Below are 22,026 nucleotides of genomic sequence, written 5' to 3'. Positions count from 1 at the left end.
AGCCAGCTGTGGATGCACAGTGTGATGCGACCTCTTCAGTCACCATCACAAGACTTTTTCAGTAATATAGGATCTGATAAAAGTAAATAATAAAAATGCAGCTCAGACTGTGGCAATTTGGATTAAAAATGTATGCATGCTGTTCACGGTCCAGCTGCTTGGTTAGAGTCAGATAGATAGAGATGATTAGACGGACATATGATCCTCTTTGGCTGTGGTGGGACTCTGTCTTTAAGCATATAAAGAGAGCAGTGTCCCTGATCAGTGATTTCATTAGTTTGGTTGCCAAAAGTCTCAATGATTCATCCAAACAGTATAAAAACCTGAACTACGCCTCATTAAACAACAAACACAAGTCACCTGAGCCACGTTTACAATGAGAATGTTGATTATTCTGAATAGAGATTATTCTATGGTGTTTCCTGTGGAAACCTTCACTCCGTCCTTCTTCCTCTCTGTAGGCTCTTGTGCGACTCCCCCCTCAGATCTCTCAGAGCGAGGAGGTGCTGCGCTTCTTTGAGACGAAAGCTGAGGACATCAACCCTCCAGTGGAGTGAGTATCACATGCAGTTTGCATAAAAACACAAGCATGTGTGCACATGCTTTAAGTGTAGGACGATCTGCTGGATGATTTGTGTTGTTCATCGCAACGGCATCATTACTGTGGCGGATGAGACTGGTTTTTACAGTCAGAAAAACATCAAAGTGTAATTTATGTCTCTCTCAGAAATGAATGTATATCTTACTTCATCCTTTTCTTTCACTGCATGGCTGTTTCTGCTCTTCACGGCGCTGTTTTTGGAACTTTAGGGCCGCTTTTCCTGCAACTGCAACTGGAGGACTTTGTTTTTTGATCTTTCCCAGTCAGAAACTGGGAATTCCGATTACCTTTTGCTACTGAATGCAGCACCATTGTCAGACCTGGGCTTGAAAAGAGGACTCAGATGCAGATAATCCAATTAAGGCAGAGTTTATTAGATAATTCCAACCACCAATACGATGTGATGAAAATAATCAGCTATGAAAATGTACTTCAATATATTATATAAAAACTTAATAAATAAAAGAGGACAAAACAACCTAAACTCACTCTGCTATGAGGAGGGCAATTAACTAAGAACTATAAACCAAAAATCACTCCCTAAGGAGGAAAAACAACTTCGTACTAGAAACAAAAAAAAAAACAATTAAATGCACTCCTACAAAACCGGAGGCTCTACAAAATCTTTGAAACGTTATCTATAACAAAAAATCACTCCTAAATGAGGCAAGGAATCATGGCTTTGTATACGAACGAGCAAGGCAAGGTCTCTGTGACTGTGGCAGGCTTGGGTGATCGAAAAAACGAAACACTTAGGCACAAGACAAAGGGGGACGCAGACTATAAGACACATGAGGGCAAACAGGTGGACACAATCAGGAATCAGGGAAGACACTCCAACGGGTGACACATGAGGAAGGGCAAGTGACCTGAAACAAGAGGAGAGTTACTCTTCAAAATAAAACAGGAAATGACAAAACATGGAGACAAGGCAAAAACCCAACTTGACCTCACCGTGTGACAACCATTAGGAGGGTGTAACATCAGAATGTGCCATAACTTTTAAATATCAATAAGACATCGGCTTCAGAGTAAACAGAGGGGACTGGAATGAAAGCTATCACTGTGGTACGTGACAGAGGAATTACGATGTGGCCGTGTGGCAGTCGGGCTATCTCTGCAGTATTTTCAACAAAGCGTATCACAGTCATTTTGTTAAGGGCTCAGGAAACTGTGTGAGTCTGTGAAAAGAGGTATCATATGTCTCTCTTAGATTTTTCTGGGTTATTTAGAGTGTTTTATGCGTCAGATGCAACAACAGTCTGTGTCACGTATCAATTACACTTTATCGGCATAAAAAGGACGTCCTCCATAATCATTATCAAGGACTATGACAGTAAATCTTTGTTGATGATTCGAAATGTGCACACTTTATGCACATCTTTATTGCACAAGTGAGGTGCACCCACAGCTTGTTTGCTCACGCCTCAAACAGCATACACAGGCTTATAGAAGCAGTCATGCTTAATGTGGTTATCTCAAGTTAATTATCTCATTATCTCCAGATGACAAAGGTCTTTCTTTGTTGTAAAGACAGGTTATTTAGTTATTTTCTCAAGATAGACATGTAGTTTTACTTGACATAACGGGTTAATGTATTTTGTGAGTTCAGCCTTATAAAGTTCACTTTCCCATCAGCACAAACGGTGTTATAAGGACTGCACGACGCAGAGCTGGTTAAACTCTTATCTGTGCCCACAGACGCCGCTGGCTGTGCTCAACAAGCGCAGACATACTAAACTCTTTGCAGCACACAGAATTACACATGCGTGCCCTGACTTCATGTTACAGATCCTCCCCGAGTGTCTCGGCTGTGACGTGAAGGATGAAAGCGGACGTTAACCCTTTAACATCCTGCTCCAACCATAGAGCAAATAACACCAACAACATAAATCACTGCAGGCCAGGCCGCTCTCAGCTTGCATGCGCACATGCGTGTAGGTAGTATGTTAAACTTATTTGAAGTGATTACTGCACAAATTGCCAACGTGATTTAGTCGGTGTGGAGCTGCTACAAACAGCCCTCTACTTCAGATCAGCGCGAGCTCATTACGTCTCTGTCTGCTTTCACTTTCAAGTCTATTCCCAAATCAGCTCCTTCTCGCTGGCTTAATTTGTTAAAGCCTCACACCAGGCCATGCAGGGGCTGAGGGTGGAGGTTATGAGGGGCGGGAGGTGGATGGATGCGGGAACAGGAGGAGGAGAATGACTCGCCTCTGAGCGGCAGACAGGCCCGCTGGGTGGTTGTTAATCAGAGGACACTCTCCTCCTCAAACCCCAGCTTTGCATCCTTTGTCTGCAACGTGTTCCTGTATGAAGTGAGACTGCAGCACCCGAGGCGCTCCAACCCAGTTCTCCGGTTGGTGTTTTTTTTGCGTTTTAATTACTTTTCTCCTCATCCATCCACCTCTCCTCTCTTAGTGACCTCTCCGTCAGTGTTTTTCAGCAACAGATCATCTCTCCCCTCGTCTCCCTCTAATCGTTTGTATCCAACTCGCCCTCATAAATTCAAGTATGTCTAATTGACTACACCCCTCAAGGTTACGAACACCGCCGCCAACGCAATTGTTCTTTGATCAACAGCTTTTCTCCCCTCAACGTCCTCAAGGCGCTCCATCAAACCTGTGTTTTTGTCTCTTTTACAGCCTCTCTCCTGTCTCTCATTTGACTTATGCTCTTTATCTCTTCCAGTCTCCTCTTTCATCCTTACAGTTAACATAATTCTGCCTCCATCTTTCTCTCTGTGCAGTGTATTTTGTTGGATAAAGGAGTCACATTAATCTTGTCAGCAGATATAAGGAGATAAGGCCATACATGCAGTGCTGCCGTCATCACATGCAGCTTTGATCCACAGTGGTGCCCGGACTAATTAAATATACTTGATTTACATCCCCTGAAATTAAATGGACACCTATGAAGGACCTGCATACAGAGGTTCACTGTTGTTGTTCGATGATCCAGAGAGCTGGTAGTGAGACTCAGGAAGCATAGAGCGTTAGAATAAACAGAGGCCCAGATATTGACCCCTGGGGAAGTCACTGAGCACGGCTTTGTTTCTCTTTTTTTAGATGCTGCAGTTGACCAGGTAGACCAGGAAAATGTTGCAAAGCATTTTAACCCTGTGGCCTGATTTCGTTAATGGCCCTGTCACACTGTTGCGTATGGCGCTAGCGTATGCCAGTGTATGAAAATTATCACTCATACGCTGGTATACGCTGAGGCAGAAATACATTTTTGAACATGCTCAAAACTTTTGTGGGTATGCGAGCGTTTGGTTAATACGCTAAGCATACGCTAGGCATACGCTGAATACGCTAGAGGTACGATATAGGTACGTTACTGATAGGTCGAGAACGCTGGACATAAGTTGCCATACGTTGGCATGAAGGTGTACCGTACAGCTAGCGTATTTATCATATCTGAGGCAACCGACGATTCACGGGAGCGGTCAGGAGGAGGAGTTGGGGATCTTGATCGCTCAGAAGCATGTAACTTATCAGCCGCAGGTGCATCAGGCATTTCAGCAGGTTTGGGTGAGAATGATTCTTGTGTTTTTTTGCCTTTTCCTCGGCCCAGGGCCCGGGCAAACGACGATTGCTTCTTGGGAGGCATGATCGAGATGAATGTCTCGAGAGATGTTGATAGCGCGTCGTCTACTGCAATAATGGAGCAATGTGGAAAGGCTGCTGATATAGGCGCGTTGAAACGTACGCTGGGCATGCGCAGTTCATATGCTACTCATACGCTAGTCATACGCAGAGTACGCTGGTTATACGTTGTTCATACGCTGACATACGCTGGCCATACGCTGACATTTGCTAACATTCGCTGTCAATACGCTGACCATAAGCTACTCATACGCTACTCATAGGTTCAATACGGTAAATATACGCACAATTCTTTATTTTCAAGGACTTTTCGTGCGTATGAAAATTATATTATTAATTTTCATTAATCCAGTTAATACAGCGACAGTTGAAGGTAAACTGAGATGGGTGGTGACTGACTGCGAAAACTCAACAGACAGTTGCATCTACGTCCAAATTGTTCATTTGTGATGCAGTTTTGTTGTGGCTTTTAGGGTTTGAATGGCTGAGAATAGTAAATTTAACAAACAATGATCAACTGGACTGAGGGTTTTTGTTGGGGATAAGTGCGTAGCTGACATAAGGCCGAGCACTGGGCTAGCTCCTGTGCATACTGCATACCGGCAGGGGTAGAAACGTAGTGATGGTAATATTTGTGTATCACAGCACAGAGCTCATATAACAGCAGAGCTCGCTGTACTCAGAAAACATGATAATAGACACAACATTTTGCTATAATTCTCTCGTACAGTAAGCACCAGTGAACAGTTTTCTGTTAGCTTCATATAGCATTTATTTATTTAGCAGATGCTTTACCAAAGCGACTTACACACCAGGGACACATGTGGGGCAATTTGAGGTTAAGTATCTCCCCAAAGTACACTTCAACATGTAGACTGGGGAAGCTGGAAATTACCATTAAAGCAACTTAAAGACAGTGTCTGTGCAGGGAATTCAGCTGCACTGACGTGCCGTGATCGCAGAGCGTTGTGGAATAACTAGATTCTGCTCCCATGCATGTATACTGGGGCAGTGATGGTGGACCACATTCGACAGATGGTTTTAAATCATCGGCCAAAATGCCTTGTACACAAGAGGTAGTGGTGGGCAGTGTAGCTTAAAGTATATACTGTATATATATATATATATATATATAAAACAGACACTGAGGATCTGAAGTGATGAAGGCATCCCCAGCGAGGGGAAACGGAAACATGTACGTCTGTTTCTGTGTCAGTCAAAGAGCTCACTGGAGAGAAGAAGAGGGGGGAACAGGAAATGAAATAAAGAGCTGCAGTTCACAAGAACATTGTTATGAAATGATAATCACGTGCAGATGGAGAGTTTGTAAAATTCACAGGAAAAAAAAAAAAAAAATCGACATATGTTTGTCGGATTCCCAAATGTGGGCGTCAAAGAATGCAGCACAAAAAAAGCTTCATTAAAGACAAACTAAATGTTTTATGAAGCCAGAAGAGGTTCAGATGTGGAGACCAGAGCCTGTGAAACTGTTCTGATGGGGTGGATTCAGAATCTCCTCTGGCTGACTCTCTGTCTGCCTCAATAACAGAAGAAAACACTCAGGAGGGGGCTGCTCCGCTTGGTTATTGTTGTGTTCGAAGTCGTGATCCAGAGCTCCCGACTTGTGTCATGGCTAAATTGGATGAGTTCCTTTCGTTCCCTACCCACAATGCATCTGCTAAATGAAAATGAAACGCGGGCGGAGGACGTTAGGGAATGAGATCAGCGGTTGATTTAAAGCCCTGATTGGATAGTGTGTGTTGGTGGGTGAGTGCACGAGCGAGTCCTCGCTGCTGCGGCGCAGTGAGACGATGAAGTCCTCCTCTGCAGCAGCGTCTTCGTACCCGGATCGTTCCTCATCAGGACGTTTCGTGATATATATATATTTTTTTTTATGACGCTCTCAGGGACTGATTTGATTGTTCACCTTTTGATCGCGGCTCTTTTATTCATTTGCATATGCTGCAAAGCAGCAGCTTTAAGCTACAACCTGACCAGCAAACGATAGGAAACATCTTTGAAATGTGTGGAAAAATTCAAACATCTCACCTCAGAATTAGTGCGATGATATGAAAGTTTAACTGGAGGGTTTTGACACATGAATTACCATTTAATACCTACTTTTTATCTAATCTGGTACCAGCCAATCAGAAAAAGCTGTCATTTGAGCATCTTGATCAAATGAAAGCAAATTCAAAAGCATATATTCAAAAGCATATTTGAATACAAATCTGCCTTTAAAAGAGACATTAAAACTTTAAATAACCTTTTTATTGTGTTGTGCGTGTTCGGGTCCATGTTTTATTCTGGTAATGTCCTGTGCTTTGGTTCAGTTCTGTTGGCTTTACTTTAGTTTTCTCACACCTGCTTTCCCACCTGTCGTTAATCCCCTCATCACCCCTTCAGTATATCTTCTCCTGCTTCCTTGCCAGATCATTGTATGTTGTTCAGTGTCGTTTATTCCTTAAGGCGTCTTCCTTTCCTGAGTCAGTCTGTCTGCCGGCCCTGTTGTCGTCTCTTCTTTGGTTTGTTCCTTCACTTTCTGTGAATAGTTTTGCTTATACTGCAGCACCTTTGTTTCTTCTTCTTCTTCTTGTTTCGGCCTCTCCCTTTTATCAGGCGTCGCCGCAGCGAGTCGATCTCGCATCACTGATTTGGCACACGTTTTACGCCCTTGATGACGCACCTTTGTTTGATTTCATTAAAACCATCGTTCATCTACCACCTGTCTTGCCTGCTCATCTGCGTTTGGGTCCCTTTCCTCCGTCCTCACACTCTGAACTGTGACATTCGGAGCCTATGTTTTCCAGCCTCCCCATCTTTACCTCCACCCACAACTTCACTCGTCGTATTCACTGCATCTCTGAAGTGGAAAGTCGGAACTCGTTTGGTTTTACTTTTTTGTTTTGCTATTTACGGCAAATTATCATCAGCGGTTTTATAGTTTACAGGCTCTGTTATTACTATGTTATTAACTCAGTAACAACTCTATGATAACTTTGCATTTTAAATCCTTCCTTACAAAGGTGGCTCACAGAGGAAATCCGACTTCTTATTGGTATTTTGTTGGATTTTTCTGAGTAGGAACAAACTTGTTAACATTGGTGAAATGTGGCTGAAATAAACAACTTTAGTTTTAAACATATTTTAAACGCACAGGTTTATGGAGCCGATATGTGGGCAGGAGATGGGTCTTTTTATCTGTGCTACATGTGCTGCACTCTGTTATTGCCATTCCTTTATATCCATATTTATATATTTCTCTACCTCAGGCTTAGACTCGTCTGGACTATTATAGTATTTTTGAGATATTCTCTTCTTTACGTTGCCGTACTTTTCATCCAGAAGCTCATCGTGATGCTCATACTCCTCACTGTTTTTCCTTCTTTTCACATCTTGTACTCTTCTTCGTCGTCTCATTTTCCAGGATACATGATGCTACACTTCCTCTCCTCCCAGTCATCCGTCTGCTTCGGGCAGGAAACAGGTGACAGACTCATTCAGCCTTAGTGGATAAGCTGCCTCCCTATCAGGATCGGTGGCGTTCACTGGAGAGCGCACGTTACTTCAGGTGCCGGCGTTGGCGGGGTTAAACACTTAAAGCGTGTCAGACTGATGAGGATCGGTCAGCTGAGCGTGTAGCCCGTGGGAGGTCGTGTTTGTTTGATTTGTGTCCATGCAGTCATGTTCAAAGCTTTCTGTGTTCATACCCAAAGAGGCGCAGCAGAAGGATGGTTTTATGTTTTGTAATTGCTTTTTCTTATCGAGCGCAGCATGGTCGCTGTCAGGTTACTTCAGTGCACCTCTGTTCTGAAGTCTCAGCTCGATATTTTTTCTCCATCATCACCTTCACATGGATGCACTTCACCCAGATACAGCGCCTGACTCACTTCTGTTCCCTTTGGCTCACACGCTTGCTCACTGGGAGATGTCAACCTGGGGTTGGGCTTGATACTGTAATAGCTTTGGGAGACTGCACATGAGCGTGATGGACAGAGAAGGCCGTGACAACTATAGCTACCAGGGTGATGAAATGTGTACATTTTATCACCTCCTGGAAAATGAAGAAAGAGAGTGAAAAGGAAAGGTCCTCCTGAGGAGATGAGGTCAAAAACTAAGGGAGGGGAAGGCCAGCAGGGCACTGACCGCCCGCTGATGTCTCTTAAGCTACAGGGTTAAAAATGGGGATTGTACAAGGCAGCTGATGTAGGTTAAGGAAGGTCTGACCTCAGCACCTACCTGGAAGGAGCTGTGAGGTCTTATTTTTCATAGACCATCCATAAAATCTCAGTCCAGGAGTCGAGCAGCCAGCGTGCTCCTTCTCCACGCTGTCAGATTGAATTTCTGACCATGATCTGATTAGAAAAAAAAGCCACATGCCTGGCAGTGCAGCACAGGAATCAATCCTATCAATCAAAGCTCTGAAAAGAACATGAACAGATCCCTCAGTCAGCCACTTTCCTCCATGCTTGTGTTTGTGCGATGTCGACCCCTGGTGGCCGAGCCCAGTAGTGCAGTCGGACTCTGAGCTGATGTCACCTTTGTGCAATCAGATGCTTGTTTTTGAGGCTCTTTCTCTTGTTTTTTCTTGGATAAAAACTTTAGATATGTGAATATTTCTCTCACATTGGGAAAAAGCCTGACATCAAAACAAAGACTTTGCAGCTTTCTAACGTTTTCTAACGTGTTTTGGGTACATGATTGGTTAAGTAGCATAAAGCTGCACAGACTTATAATTGTATTAAACCCTTGCCAGTGTGGAGGTCCCTGTTCTGGGACCTGTATCTGTTATTAAAACAAAACCTGATTGTGCAGACGGTGCCTGGAGAGAAATGGATGTCACTTTATTTGGCTTCATTTTTGGATTTTATAGCATGTTTCATCACATCTGATTTTTTATTTTTAGGTTGTTATTTGCTCTCTGATCAGAGGGACAAGAGGATTTGTGTATTCAAAGATTCTTCCAAGTTGCCTTTATCCATAGAATACAGGTGTCTATGACATGTGCTGATAGAGATAAACTGTGAGAGCAATTAAAAAATGGAAGTTTTGGAAATAAAAAGACTTAACTCCAGAGGATTCCAGCTGCTTTCCTCCAGCTCAGACTGCTGAATGCTGACGGGACTGTTTCAGTGGACGTATAGGAGTTTTTTTAAGACTCAATCCCGATTCTTCTCCTTGACCCCACCGATCTATTTTGTATTCTGACAGAAAGGCTCTGTGTGCTTATATTTTGGGTATAAGTTGTAGTCGTTGTCGAGCCATCCAAATTGCTCCCGTGTTTAAGGGCTATAAGACCACTATAACTCGATCCCCATAAGACACGGGACACATTGTCCTTGCAAAACAGAGGGGTTGAGCTTTAAATGAATATTAAGAGACTCCAAGTAGAAAAGGTCTGCGTACTGTCCTGCATTCACACATAAAAGCCAGCATCTCACCCATCAACAGCTTATTTCTACCCTTTAAAGACTCTCCACTTGGTGGCGTACTTAACAGTCCAAACTGATGGAGTTCCCAGCTCTCAGCTCAGCCTCTGGTCCAGTCCTGCATCCCCTCAGAAACTCCTGCCTGGAACTACCCTTCCTCTCCAAACGTATCCAGTGTCTGGTCACGTTATCTTTATCTTCTAATTCAGTTTTCAGTGTTCATGCCAGTTCTGGCAGCCCTGCTCTTCCTGTGTGAGAGATATTTCCACTGCATGGAATTTCTCGCCTTCTGCATCCAAAGCTTCCTCAACACCCCCCTGATTTCTTTCCCTTTTTTGGGGACATGTTATTTCTTTATCCTGTCTTGCTTTGCATCTCTGCAGTTTTATTGAGTCGTGTGCATGGAATGTGGGCAGTGATTTGTTCTATCTGTCTGAGCCCCCAGTTGGTAATCGTATAACTATCAGCCTAAATGGAATTATCTATCCACTGCACACCGTAATGTTGACTGATTCCTCTATTAATATCTGCATACTGCATTCTAGCCATGATGAAAGTATTGGCCACTGCTTCTTCTGGGCCGCCGTAGCGTTAGACACAGGCGATGGTATCATCACTCATCATGCCCCCACACAGCTTTCCCCATGAATAACAATAGGATGTGACCTTGGCTTGGACCTGGAGGAAAGAGATGCTGTGAGATTATCAGATTATTGTTGGGATAAGTCATGAACTCATGTGATTGGTCAGTGTGTGGGTGTCCACACGGGGGCTGCCTAAGTAGCAGGGTTCCCCTCAGTGATGGGTGAAGACAGATTTGGTGTTTGGGGGCTAATCAGGAATAAGTGGAGGATAATGTGTGTGTGTGTGTGTGTGTGTGTGTGTGTGACTGACTGAGTGTGTAGTTATGGGCCACTACGTCTGTTGGAAGTCCAAAGATGTATAAATACAGATGACCTTAAGAAAAACATGCAAAGATCATTTAGAGCTGAAATGAACGAGTCAAAGAATGAGTTCAAATCTGATATTTCATTGTTTTGATCAAACACAGTCCAGCATCTGGCTTTCATCATTAGCTGCAGCCCTAATTTGATTTTATGGTTATTAGATTTCTTAAAGTAATAGACCTGAACAACATTATATACCGGGGCATGAAAAATACAACAACTACCGGGGAAAGGGAATAATTTCATCACCCAAGAAGGATCTTTTAGACTTCAGCTGTACGTAAAAGCATACAGAGGTAGGTCAGCGCTGTGGAAACACACCTTCAGAGGTTTGACACACTGTCATCACACCATCCACGTGATAAAGTCAGATCATTCCAGCCTGATGGTATAATAATCATAATAGTTTCTTTTCCATTCTACGCTCCGAGGCTTTTTTTTGCCTCTTCTTCTAGTTGTTTCTCATTTTCCTTCAAGTAACATCAAACTCTCTGTTTATAAATGAATTGGAACCAGTGAATTGGAATCATATCGGCTTATTTCTGGTGGAAAATAAGAACCATTCACCGTCTTCTCCTGCGTAACACGATGCATTAATAAATAGCATGTTTGGCGTGACCTACCTTCACATTCTCGATACATCGATTGATTTTGTGACTTTTTTAATAAACTACTGATTGTTTAAGTTATTTTTCATGCAAAGAAAACTCACTTAGCTCATATTTTTCAGTGTAAAAATCTGTCTTTCTTTGACTGTTTCAGGTAAACTGAATGTTTTTTGGTGTTAGACTCCTGGGTGTAGAGAGGGTGGAGGTCATCAAGGATATGATAATGAAACTTCAGCCACTGTTATCACATCTTTTATTTCGTTGTTACTTTATAAGCATGAGGTGGAAGGAGTTGGAGGCCATTTCTTTGGCAGCTGAATGCATGTATCCCCTGCTTGTTCACTGAGTTTTTCTGTGCTGATGGGATTGTTTCCCTGAACTCCATCATGCTCACGGTGGACCTCATTCTAGTCATAGCCATAAGGGCTAAAAGCCAGAGAACAGCTGAGGGTAATTTGGGGCTCTGAGCAGCTTAGGACAGGTGGGCATGTGGGAGGGAAGGTTAGAGCTGAGGTCCACATAATGTGGGGTGTGGAGGGGGAGAGAGAGAGGCTAAAGAGATAATCTCAGGAAGTGTTTATTCTCTGGGTTTTTACAGGGTTGCTTATCAGGAGGCCATTCAGAGTCATTAAGTTTCAGCCATTATGCTAATTCACATTGATTAGCTCTTTATGTGCCAGCCAGTTATGTTTGTAATTAATGGATCTAATGTCTTCCTGGACCTTTAACATTTAAACCAATTCAAGTTTGTATAATGAATGTGGTAAATTCAGACGAGTTGAAACTAATATTATCAGAGATACAAGCAAGTGAACTGGTCTCCAAGCACACACAAGCCGCATTCGGACAGAGCAGTTCTAAGAACGGTCCTCCTCGAATTTCGTTCTGATAACTGCCCTTCCCCAGGGGAACTGTTTCAGTTTGCATTCGCACATGAGTCGGGACCTTAATAGAGACTGATGTGACGCAGCCGTCTGCGACAGCGACGTGTTACTTTAGTGCCACATTCAACAACAAAACAAAACCCGCGAAAAGTAAGGAGAGAAGAAAAAAACACCACAAAGGAGCTAATATGGAGAGCGGGGAGGCCACCGTGTTCATGGTCTGCATGATGGTGATATTAATCATGGACAATCACATCGGGCGTCTAACATCGAGGCTGGAAGAGCTCACAGAGAGAGTCAGGAGACGAAGGATCGAGCGCAGGCCATACTTCTTCGTTTCATGAAGGAAGGAGAGCAGAGCGCCGCAGACAAAGGAGACGACGTGTAAGTTTAACTTATTAAACACGCGCAGGTTGTGTCCGTGTCGTATGAGTAAACATTTCACCTCGGAGAAGGAGCTAAAATGGTTCCAGGAACTGAGGGCCATGGTCCCTAGTTCCTGTATGTCCGAATGTGGGGAAAAAACGGCCCCGTGGATTAAAAGGTTATAGGAGCTGCAAAAGGTTCCTACAGTGGGAATGCGGCTAATGTTACGCTGAGCTCTGGTGATCTACAACTGATCGGAAGATTTAGGACTCAATTTATTTATCATTGAACAACACAAGATTGCATCGGAAATTAGAGACACTGTTCCTCAAGTTCCTCAGATCTGCAGATCTTCCAACAGGGAACAGTTGAAGGGGTTGCTTCTCAGCTGTAGCAGAATAAACGAGGGCTGGAGCTCACCGACTAGCAGTTTTTTTTTAACGTATCAATACTTGTGTCTTCATTCGAGTCAAAGAGGACGCAGAACGAAGGCCGGCAATGATAGTCAACCTCGAACAGGTGTGCTCAGGTCATTGGACAGGTGGTTGGTGGCGTTTAGCCTGATGGTTCAGCATAACGCTCTTAACATGAACAGTCTGAGAGAGTTGGGATTTTTTTTCTATGTTGTTGACCTTCCACTATTAATGTGCATCACGTCCTTAATGAAGTGTCACATTTATAGTTTTTGTATCTTTTGTTATTTTTGTAGAATGAGTTTCTTTGTGAACATGTATTTGGGGTCTAAGTTAGGTTTAGGCCATACAGAATGAGTCCAGTCTCACCAGAAAATGTAAAACAGGCACTTTTTCCTACTTGTACAAAACATAGCATCACGATCCATGGTTAGAAATTGGGGGATGGCAACATATCCCTGGGATGTTGTTGTGGTTCGGGGTGGTACGCATGTGACCTCTCACCGTCTACTCTGTATTAACTAAACCTAACCATGGATTTTAATCCTAACCTTTGGGAGTCAGCAGACTAACACTTCCAAACTCTTTGTGAGCATCTGTGGCCACAGCAGCAGTGTCAGATACTGAAGAAGATACTGAATGTTGATGTGGTGACAAAAGCGAGATGTTGAGTGTTAATGTCATTACGTAGACAAAGGTAGCGAGAAATCTTCTTCTATATCTTGGTTTTGTTTGGATTTCGATCATTTTTAACATTTTATGCATCAAAATGTTGCAGAGCAGATCTAACTATATCTGCAGTATCTGGTATCTAATCTAAGCTGGTGATCAGCATGGATGCAGCTAACACAAACTGAAATGTGCTCATTTCAGGCTGACTGCCACAGTAATATCCCTTTATTCATTGCACAACCATCATCATCAACCTCAGTATTTTTCACTTAATTTCAGAGTCTTGGTAGCTCTTCTCCAAACATGCTGTCACTGGGGACCAATGCATTTCTTTACTGGTCGCTCCTTGAGGTTACACCAAGCCACATAAAACAAGTTCTTTTCACCACTTCCCGGTGTATTGTACACATCCCCTTTCACCTCTTGCTTCCTCCTCCTCATGCTTCCAGGGTTGGCAATCGGAGCTGGCTGCTCGGCCCTCAGGGGAAGACTTTGATTTCAGCCTGAGGGATGCGGGTGGCTGCTTAGACTCTGGACCTGTGTTTCTGCTCTTGCTTTTCATCCTCCCACCTTCCCTCTGTGCTTTGCCCAGCTCTGCCCCTCCTTTGCGGCCTAATGCTTTACAGATGCTTCTCAGCCCATACCTCCAAAAGTAAAGCCAAAAATAGCCAGCTGTGCCTCTCTGGCATGTCCTAATGTTAAATATTAGCTGCCAGTAGCTAACAATCTAAACATTTTTGTTTTTGCTAACTTGCTTTTTAAAACTAGTGCTGCAATGAGCGGTTGCTAGTATGGCTGATATGCATATGAACTGACAGATATTTAGCCTTTAAGGTCTTTTGGTGCGCTAACCCCATGTAGGCTTTTTGTTTTAATGTGCCTTGTGAATTCCTAATGCTAACAGACGCCCACACATGAAAGTTTGTGTGAGGATTAACAGGGCTTCAACGGCTGTATCATTGGTGAGCACATCTGTTAATTTATCCAAAGAATCAAACACAGTGTAGCGGCTGTTTAGGCCTTCGGTCGAAGGCTGCGTGATTGTGCAGAAATCGATGGTTGGAGCAGAAAGTGCTTACTCCTCTGCTTCGGTCCTGATTGGGAATTGTTTATAGAGCTACTGGGTTGTGTTTGTTTTTCAATCCATGCACAGCATGAATAGCTTAACAGGCTCCCTGGGAGCTGGCCATAGCAGAGCACCTTTCATGCTGCAGCTGTTTTCCAAAAGACAAAAGTCATTCATTGTCCCATCGTCCTCACCTCCTTGATAAGCTTCCTGTTAGCTTGTTCAGTTCACCCTGCAGGTATCCAGCATGCATCAATAAAACTACATTTAGCAGTCTGATGGAAGGTGACTTTGATCCACCTCCTTCTTCTTGTTTCAAATTGTTTTAAATAAGTTAAATGTCCTCTGTAAGATGTAGTTACATCCAGCTGCACAAATGGCAAATTAAAGCAAACTTAATATCCATCACCTATCCCCAAAACTATGATGGCTTTGAAAAATTTGAAAATGTGTACTTTCTGCTCGGTTTCCATGTCTCAGGAACCAATTGAGCTAATCCCAACATTGTTTTGACCTCCTGGTTCATGACACTAAAGTACTAATTTAGTCTAAAATTAAGGGTAAATGACACATTAAAAAAAATAATAAATAACAATAGATGAAAGTAGTTTTAAAGTTGATGTGCCAGTAGTCACAAAGTCGAACTGGTGTGTATGTGATAGCTGGGAGGCGGTGTGGTGTAGCGCATGGCTTCTACGTGGCTCCTTCTTTCACTTGTATGACTCTTTCCACAAGTCAAACTAAAGAAAACATATTCATGAATATTCTACTATATTTCTGCAGATAAACTGCCTTAAAATGAACATACTGGAACTTTGAGATGAAAGTTCTGGGAGGATGAAAATGTGCACACTGCAGTAAAAATGGAAAACATTCCCGAGGACATCAGCATCTCTAATGCCACTGCAGCAAGCCTGGAGTGAAAAGGGCAAACATCCTGGCAGATTTTCTGCCTACACTAAACTCCACAGAATACCCTCCACTATCCTTCCAGAAACCTCCAGTACAGCTGACTGTACTGACAGAATTAATATCCATTCCCCTGTTTATCAGAAGCTGGGTGTCCAGCGAGGCTCAGGATGGATGGGATGAGGCGAGGAGTCAAGTCCTGCTCACTTTGTGTCTCTCTTTGGTGACAATGCAGCACATTCTTGTTGGTAGCACACAGAGATCTTGGTGGAGAGGTCAGTATAAAAGCTCGATTCATGTGCTGCAGCCAGCCGCAAAGAGACATATACATCAAAGCACTGGGGGAATGGATGAAGGGACCAAGAAAAGAGAGCATAGTGACACTAAAGAGCTGCTACTTTTACTCTGTCCTGTACACCTGCCTGCATCTGCACGGGCAGCATAGGTGATGGTGTGTCTCTTTATTAGCTTGAATGTGGTTGTAGCTGGAGCCAAGAGTACGTATTTATCAATGGCAGGCAGTGAGAGGGCATTACTGACCGTTTCTGCCCCCTTTGCCACCGCAGTATAATCTCCGGGCTCCATTTACGCAGCTTTACATCCGACAAGACGAAGTCTGTCATTAATGAAATGGGAACCAGTGGAGTCGACTGTCCCAAATCAGGGAGATCCACTCAGCTCGATCGGAAGGGGAACAGGCGCGATCATTCACTGACTTTACTTGATACACCGCATGCATCCTTTGCTCATCAGCAGCTATCTCCTCCTGAAATGAATATTCATGTTGCCTCCACAAACCAGCTCATCTTTTGAGTTTGATGAATAAGCGACAGGAGGTTTGATGAAGGTTTGATTTTTTTTTTTTTTTCTAAAGCAGAAAACACTTACGTGTTGTTGGAATCAAAGGAGGGAGAATGTGGGGTGGTGATGAACAGATTGTCAGGTCTGCGTTTCTATAAGTAGCAGGCTCGGTGCTCATCTGATCTCTCCATTTTTTATCCTAATTACTATGCAGCCTGAGTCACTGTTGACAGGAAGGTGCAGACGCGCAGCACAGCAAACCTCACATGCAACTCTGTCACCCCCCGATGCATCCTATAGCTTAGCCCTGTGAGGTAATCCCATTAGAAAACATTAAGTAAAGCATCTTAAGGTGGTCCCCCTTCTTTTAATTGTGGGGAGAGGTCCACCTCTCTAACAGGGGGAAGGAGGGAGGAAGGGAAGAGGATGGTGGTGCCGCTTTAGAGTCACATGACTAATTTGTGTCTGTTGCAGAGAGTACGGGCAGCTGGCCAAAGTCATCCCTCCCTCCCTCTCTCTCATCCCTCACAGTCCGTCTCTCCCTTTCCCCCCTTCAGACGCATGCATCTTTGTGCGTGGAAGCCGCCTGCATGCGTGTGTTTTTAGACCAGCAGCATCAGGATCCACATGCTGTGGCTAAATGCTTTGTCAGTGATTCAGTAGCATTTGCTGTCACTAACCATGTCCCTCTTGTGTTGCTTCTCCCTCAGGGATTATGGCTCCAAGCGCAAGTCGGGTAAGTCACCTGTTTTTCTTCACTATCCTTCCCCTAAACTTCCCCCGACGTCTTTTCTTTTTCAACTTGTTGCTCTTAGTAGAACAGCTCCTCATGATCCAAGCGGGAGCTTCATGCTGCATGACATACAAGTCTTGAGTTTGTCTCTGTGTCTTGTGTGTCGTCCATCCGATGTCAGCGTGCGGTTTGTTTACAGTCCCGCTACGGGACGCCGACTTTGGGGTGCGTACATGAAGCTGTCAAGCCTTCGCCCTTTGGCCAAACGTTTGCCTTGCAGTTCAGGGTGGGGTCTTAGAATTGTCTGCTAGTTCTTAGAGTCATTAACGTACATCCTGATCTGGATGTCAGCACATTTGAAGAATTACTTTCCATCTTCTGAGCAGACTTCAAGCTTGAGTTCAAGTCGAGACATTTCCTGTGACGCATGTTTAGTATCTTTAATAATTCAGCCTAAAAAGGCATGTCTATTATCTTCCAGGCATAATATAACATAGATTAAAAAATACAAGCAGACAAGGCTAGTCCTGGACCTGTTGAACTGCATCCCACATGTGAACTGAGTGGTTCTGATTATTATGCTAAAATAACACAAAACAACAGCCTCGTTTGACTATAAGAACATCGATCCACTCCGAGCTCTTAAAGATCTTCAGCTAAATTAGCCATCTTATGGCATATGTATGGCTCTTAAGGGGTATTAGCTCGAGAGTGGCTGACGAACAAAAGCATTGGTACATGTGAGGGACTGATGCTTTTTGGAGCCTCGGTTTGTAAAAGCTAAAATAGAATATGAAAACACATCTCTCATGAATTATTGAGGGGAAAAAGCAGGAAATTGTGGTCAATGGAGAATATGATTCTGTTGCAACAGATTCCTTAAAGACGACTTTGTCTGGACATTTAAAGCTGCAGTCTGCAACTCTTTTTCAAGCATAATGCCTGGAACTGTCCGGGGATTCTGAAAGTAGTACATTAAATACCCCAATACAAAAAAAAATGAGTTCTCTAGGTCCCCTATATGTCCCGCTAGGTCCCTCCAAAGCCAGCAGGTTTGTTTACAAAATTGCAGACCGGACCGGTAAAAGGTAACCAATCAGGTTACGAGCTGGGCTCTGCTGCCTGTCAATCACCGATTGTGCACGCGCGATACAAGGTAGGCTCGTCCCCACGCTTATTTATCTAGACTATTGAACTTCATCACGGGCTTGTCTACTCACTGTGTCTTCCATGATCGCAAATGACAGGTGAGTTGATGAATGAGGAGTCGTGTAAGCGCATCTGGCGTGCACGTCTTTTTTTTCGGTTAAAAAATAAGCATTTCTTGCATTTTGTGACTACGGAGGTCACCGTCTTCAACTTCAATCGTTCTGATAGATCATGTAAACTCTTAAAATGCCAAAAAGTAGGACTTTACGTATGACAACAACAAATCCTGCAGACTGCAGCTTTAAGCAGCTTGAAGGTTGTGTTTAGAAATGCTAATAAGAACAGTTAGAAAACACAGGCCACATGTTTCAGCTTCTTGATCTGCACTCCATTCAGATCAGTTTTGACAAAGGCCACATGGTCACAGAGCACATGAACAGTTTTCCACCTCAAACAAATCATTTTGTTGCTGTCCTGGAGAGAAGAAGCTCAGTAGAATTCAATTAGATCTACGTTCCTTAATGTAGATTAAACCCTTAACTTTCGGGAGTATTTTTATGTTGCTGCTCTTATTGATGTTGTCAAAGGGTTTCCTCTTGTGTGTTTCGTAACCATAACAACCACCTCACCATCTTCTGTGCACAGAAAACTGCATCGCCTCGTTGTGGTTTCTCCTGTTCATTTGCTTCCATGTAAGCACAGCATTTAGTCTTCATTTTCCTCCCACTGTCGTTGAAAATGCATCAACATCTTCTACTCTAAATTCTTAATGGTTGCATTGTGGAAGTCTGGAAAAGTGGTTCAGTATTCTGATAAATGTGCTCATTTGTTTGAGAACCTCCGATCCAGGCTTATTCACAATTAAGGAGTGTCCAAACCTTTGACCGGTTCTGTTTATGTCAACTGGATGTAAAAGAGAAAATAAACAAAGATGACGCCAGTTTTCCAAGTGACGTGAGATCATGGCGAAGGTTGTAAAGGTTGGTAACTTGTGCCTTCCTTCAGAAGTGCTGGTTAGATAAAAATAACTGAGGATGATGTCAAAGTAATATAACAAGCTGCTGTTTTAGTCTGTGTACGGCACACACAAAGTGGGACCACATGTTCCACAGCTTTAGGCATGTTGGTAAGCTGTGTATCGATCTTCAGACGGAGCTAACTGTTTGTTTCCACCTGCTCACAATTTTTATCCCAAGATGATTTAATCACCTCATGGCTCCAGCTCCACTGTCTTAGCAAACAGACACGAGGCTGACGTCCGTTTCCTCCTCTAATCTGAGCTAATGCCTTTGTTTTCCAAGATAAAACTGAACTATTTCTTTAAAGGTCCACATCAAGTGGCCCAAAATACAAACCGCACCACCTGTCAGAAAAAAACTGGGAGGCCCAGTTTACAGCCAGTGTTTGGACTGTCCCTTCTCGGGCTGCTGTAGTAGCGTGGTAGTACCCATCTATAGTTAAAGATAGTTAAAGTAATTCTTACTATTAGGTCAGTTTTTTTGTAGTCAGTGTCTTACCTGCAGTGGACAGAGAAAAAACTAATTTAAAACAAATGTCCCTTTTCCATTACATGGTTAGGTTCAACTTTGATTTTTTTTTTTTGTTTTCCACTTCAGGTACCTTGGACATGATAGGTTCCCAGCAACATAAATATTAGACACTAACTGGTGAATTAAAAACACTGCAAACAATGACTGCTCAGAGACAATATTCCTACCTGACCGTAAAAACAAAAACATTTTTGTTTCTTCTCTTCAACTTCAACTTTACAGATCTGTGGGAATGGATTTCAAAACGTAACATGCAGATATGCCATCTGTATTTATGGATCCATGTACCTGTGTTATGAATCAGAAGCACAGTTAGAAACTGACAGCACGCGTTGTAGGGCTGTAGAGATAAACTAATCACACGATATGATACACGATATTCAGCCAACGATTCAATACGATTCGATTCGATACAGTTACATCATTTTCTGAAAGATTTTAAAGGGACAGTGAGATGTGACATGAACTGTCGCTGATTGGACTGGTGGTCCGTCCTTTGAACCGGAAGGACAACACGGCCAGACAAACTGAAACAAACGAACATGTCACAAATGTCTTCAGTGTACGCAGACTCATGTTTATGTTGTGAATTGTCGGCAGCATATCCATGTCCTGCACCAAAATATTCTTTAATAGCAGCCAAACGTTGTCACTAGCGGCGCCCATATATTATAAAACATGTAAAAGACCCTGCAAGTTATTTCTACGTAGATACAAAAAGGACATCGACGTGGATGGCTCACTCTGCACACAATCTGAAGAAGATCTTTGTCATTTGTTCTGGACCTGTCCTTTTTCATGTTTTCTGGCAATATGTCTGTACATTCATTTCCCAGAATATTACATCTGGTTTCTCTCTTACATATGTAAACATACTGTTTGGGTTCCTCTCCTATCCTGCGAACAACAAAGATCAATATTACATCATCAACCTGCTTGTTTTACTTGCTAAATACCATATACACAAATACAAATTCTCCAAATTTTTGAGAAGGAGCTCAAACAATATATAACAACAATTCAACACTCTAAAAACAGAAAAGCCATCAAAACCCCTGAGTTATGCACTTTATATAACATTTTAATGAACTAATTCATCACTGTTTTGTATAATGTGATCTCCTGGCATTGTATTGTGTCATATTAATGTTCTGTGTTTTCACTAATTGTAACGTATGATTTTCAATAAAGTTTGATTTATTAAAAAAATAAATAAAAAATGATAAAATAAAAAAATCGATTTTCGCAGCTGAAAAATCGATATTGTATTGGGAAACAAAATATCGATATAAATCGCAATATCGATAAAATTGCTCAGCCCTAACGCGTTGACACAAAGTAGATAAAGTACATTTTTTACTTATTTAGCATCATGTAAAATCCTTTAAAAGACATAAACAGCAAGAAATATAGCAAAGCAGTGCGAAACTACTCAAAACAGAATGCAGAATGGGTAATTAGGACAAAAAGATGACAGCTGTTATTCAGCTTTAATTCAAAGCATACAGGTGAGCTTGTCGTCCTTGCTGCCAAAGGAAGACTGTGTCACAGCCTGGAACCCAGGATAGCCAACTCATTGTCCCCTCATGTTGTCACTCAAGCTAGGAACTACTGATAAACCCTGATCAAACAACCTATAGGCATCTAGTGGAAGCACTAGTTTTAATGAGTAATCTTTAGTTATTTAGTCTTTGGTTACAGTTTTGCTGCCCTTTATAAGGACATCCAGCTGCTAATGTCAGCTAAATAATTGTGTAGAGTTGTTATATTTGAGAGGTTTCCAGGCTTCATGGATAAGTAGAGCTGTGATTCATCAACACAAAACTAAGAAAACAACTGAATGTCTGTGAGAATAAATCAGGTCTGTGTATAGATCCCTGAGGAACCCCAGCAGTCAGATGCACTTACAGGATAAACCTTCAGTTGCAACAAAAACATTAAGCTACAAAGGTATGAAGAAAATGACTTCGCTGCACCAGAGACCCGTTTTACTTATAGATCAAGGAGACAGATCTAAAAGAACTATAGTGGAAATGTCATCAGCAACTCTGAGGAGAGCTTTCTCTCTGCTGTTTCTTATGAACAGCTGATCGAAATTTATCAAGTTTGTAGTCAGGGGTGAGAGCTCTGTTTCAAAAAACAACCTGCAGTCTGCTCCACAGTCCTTCCACTTCTCTACACGTGTTGTTTTTCCTGATTACTTATTTTACTCACTGATGGTTACATGGTCACAGACCACACAGTTTAATTACTGGCTGTGGCTCCTGTCAGAAGACACCCAACATAAAAT

At 42.7% G+C, this 22,026-nt stretch overlaps 1 protein-coding gene across 6 annotated transcripts in view; it reads left to right on the top strand.

The window, feature by feature from the left end:
* sh3pxd2aa (SH3 and PX domains 2Aa) overlaps positions 1–22,026 on the top strand; it is a 118,006-nt gene that overhangs the window by 40,582 nt on the left and 55,398 nt on the right. For all 6 annotated transcript variants that reach the window (XM_075463351.1, XM_075463350.1, XM_075463353.1 and 3 more), the window contains exons 5-6: positions 462–553; positions 17,015–17,040. In XM_075463351.1, coding sequence (XP_075319466.1) covers positions 462–553; positions 17,015–17,040 — 118 coding nt within the window. The remainder of the gene's footprint in view (positions 1–461; positions 554–17,014; positions 17,041–22,026) is intronic.

Source organism: Odontesthes bonariensis, chromosome 4 (genome assembly GCF_027942865.1).
Source record: "Odontesthes bonariensis isolate fOdoBon6 chromosome 4, fOdoBon6.hap1, whole genome shotgun sequence".
Lineage (NCBI taxonomy): Eukaryota > Metazoa > Chordata > Actinopteri > Atheriniformes > Atherinopsidae > Odontesthes > Odontesthes bonariensis.
Note: the sequence above shows the minus strand (reverse complement) of the source record. Positions and strands in the feature narration are given on the sequence as shown.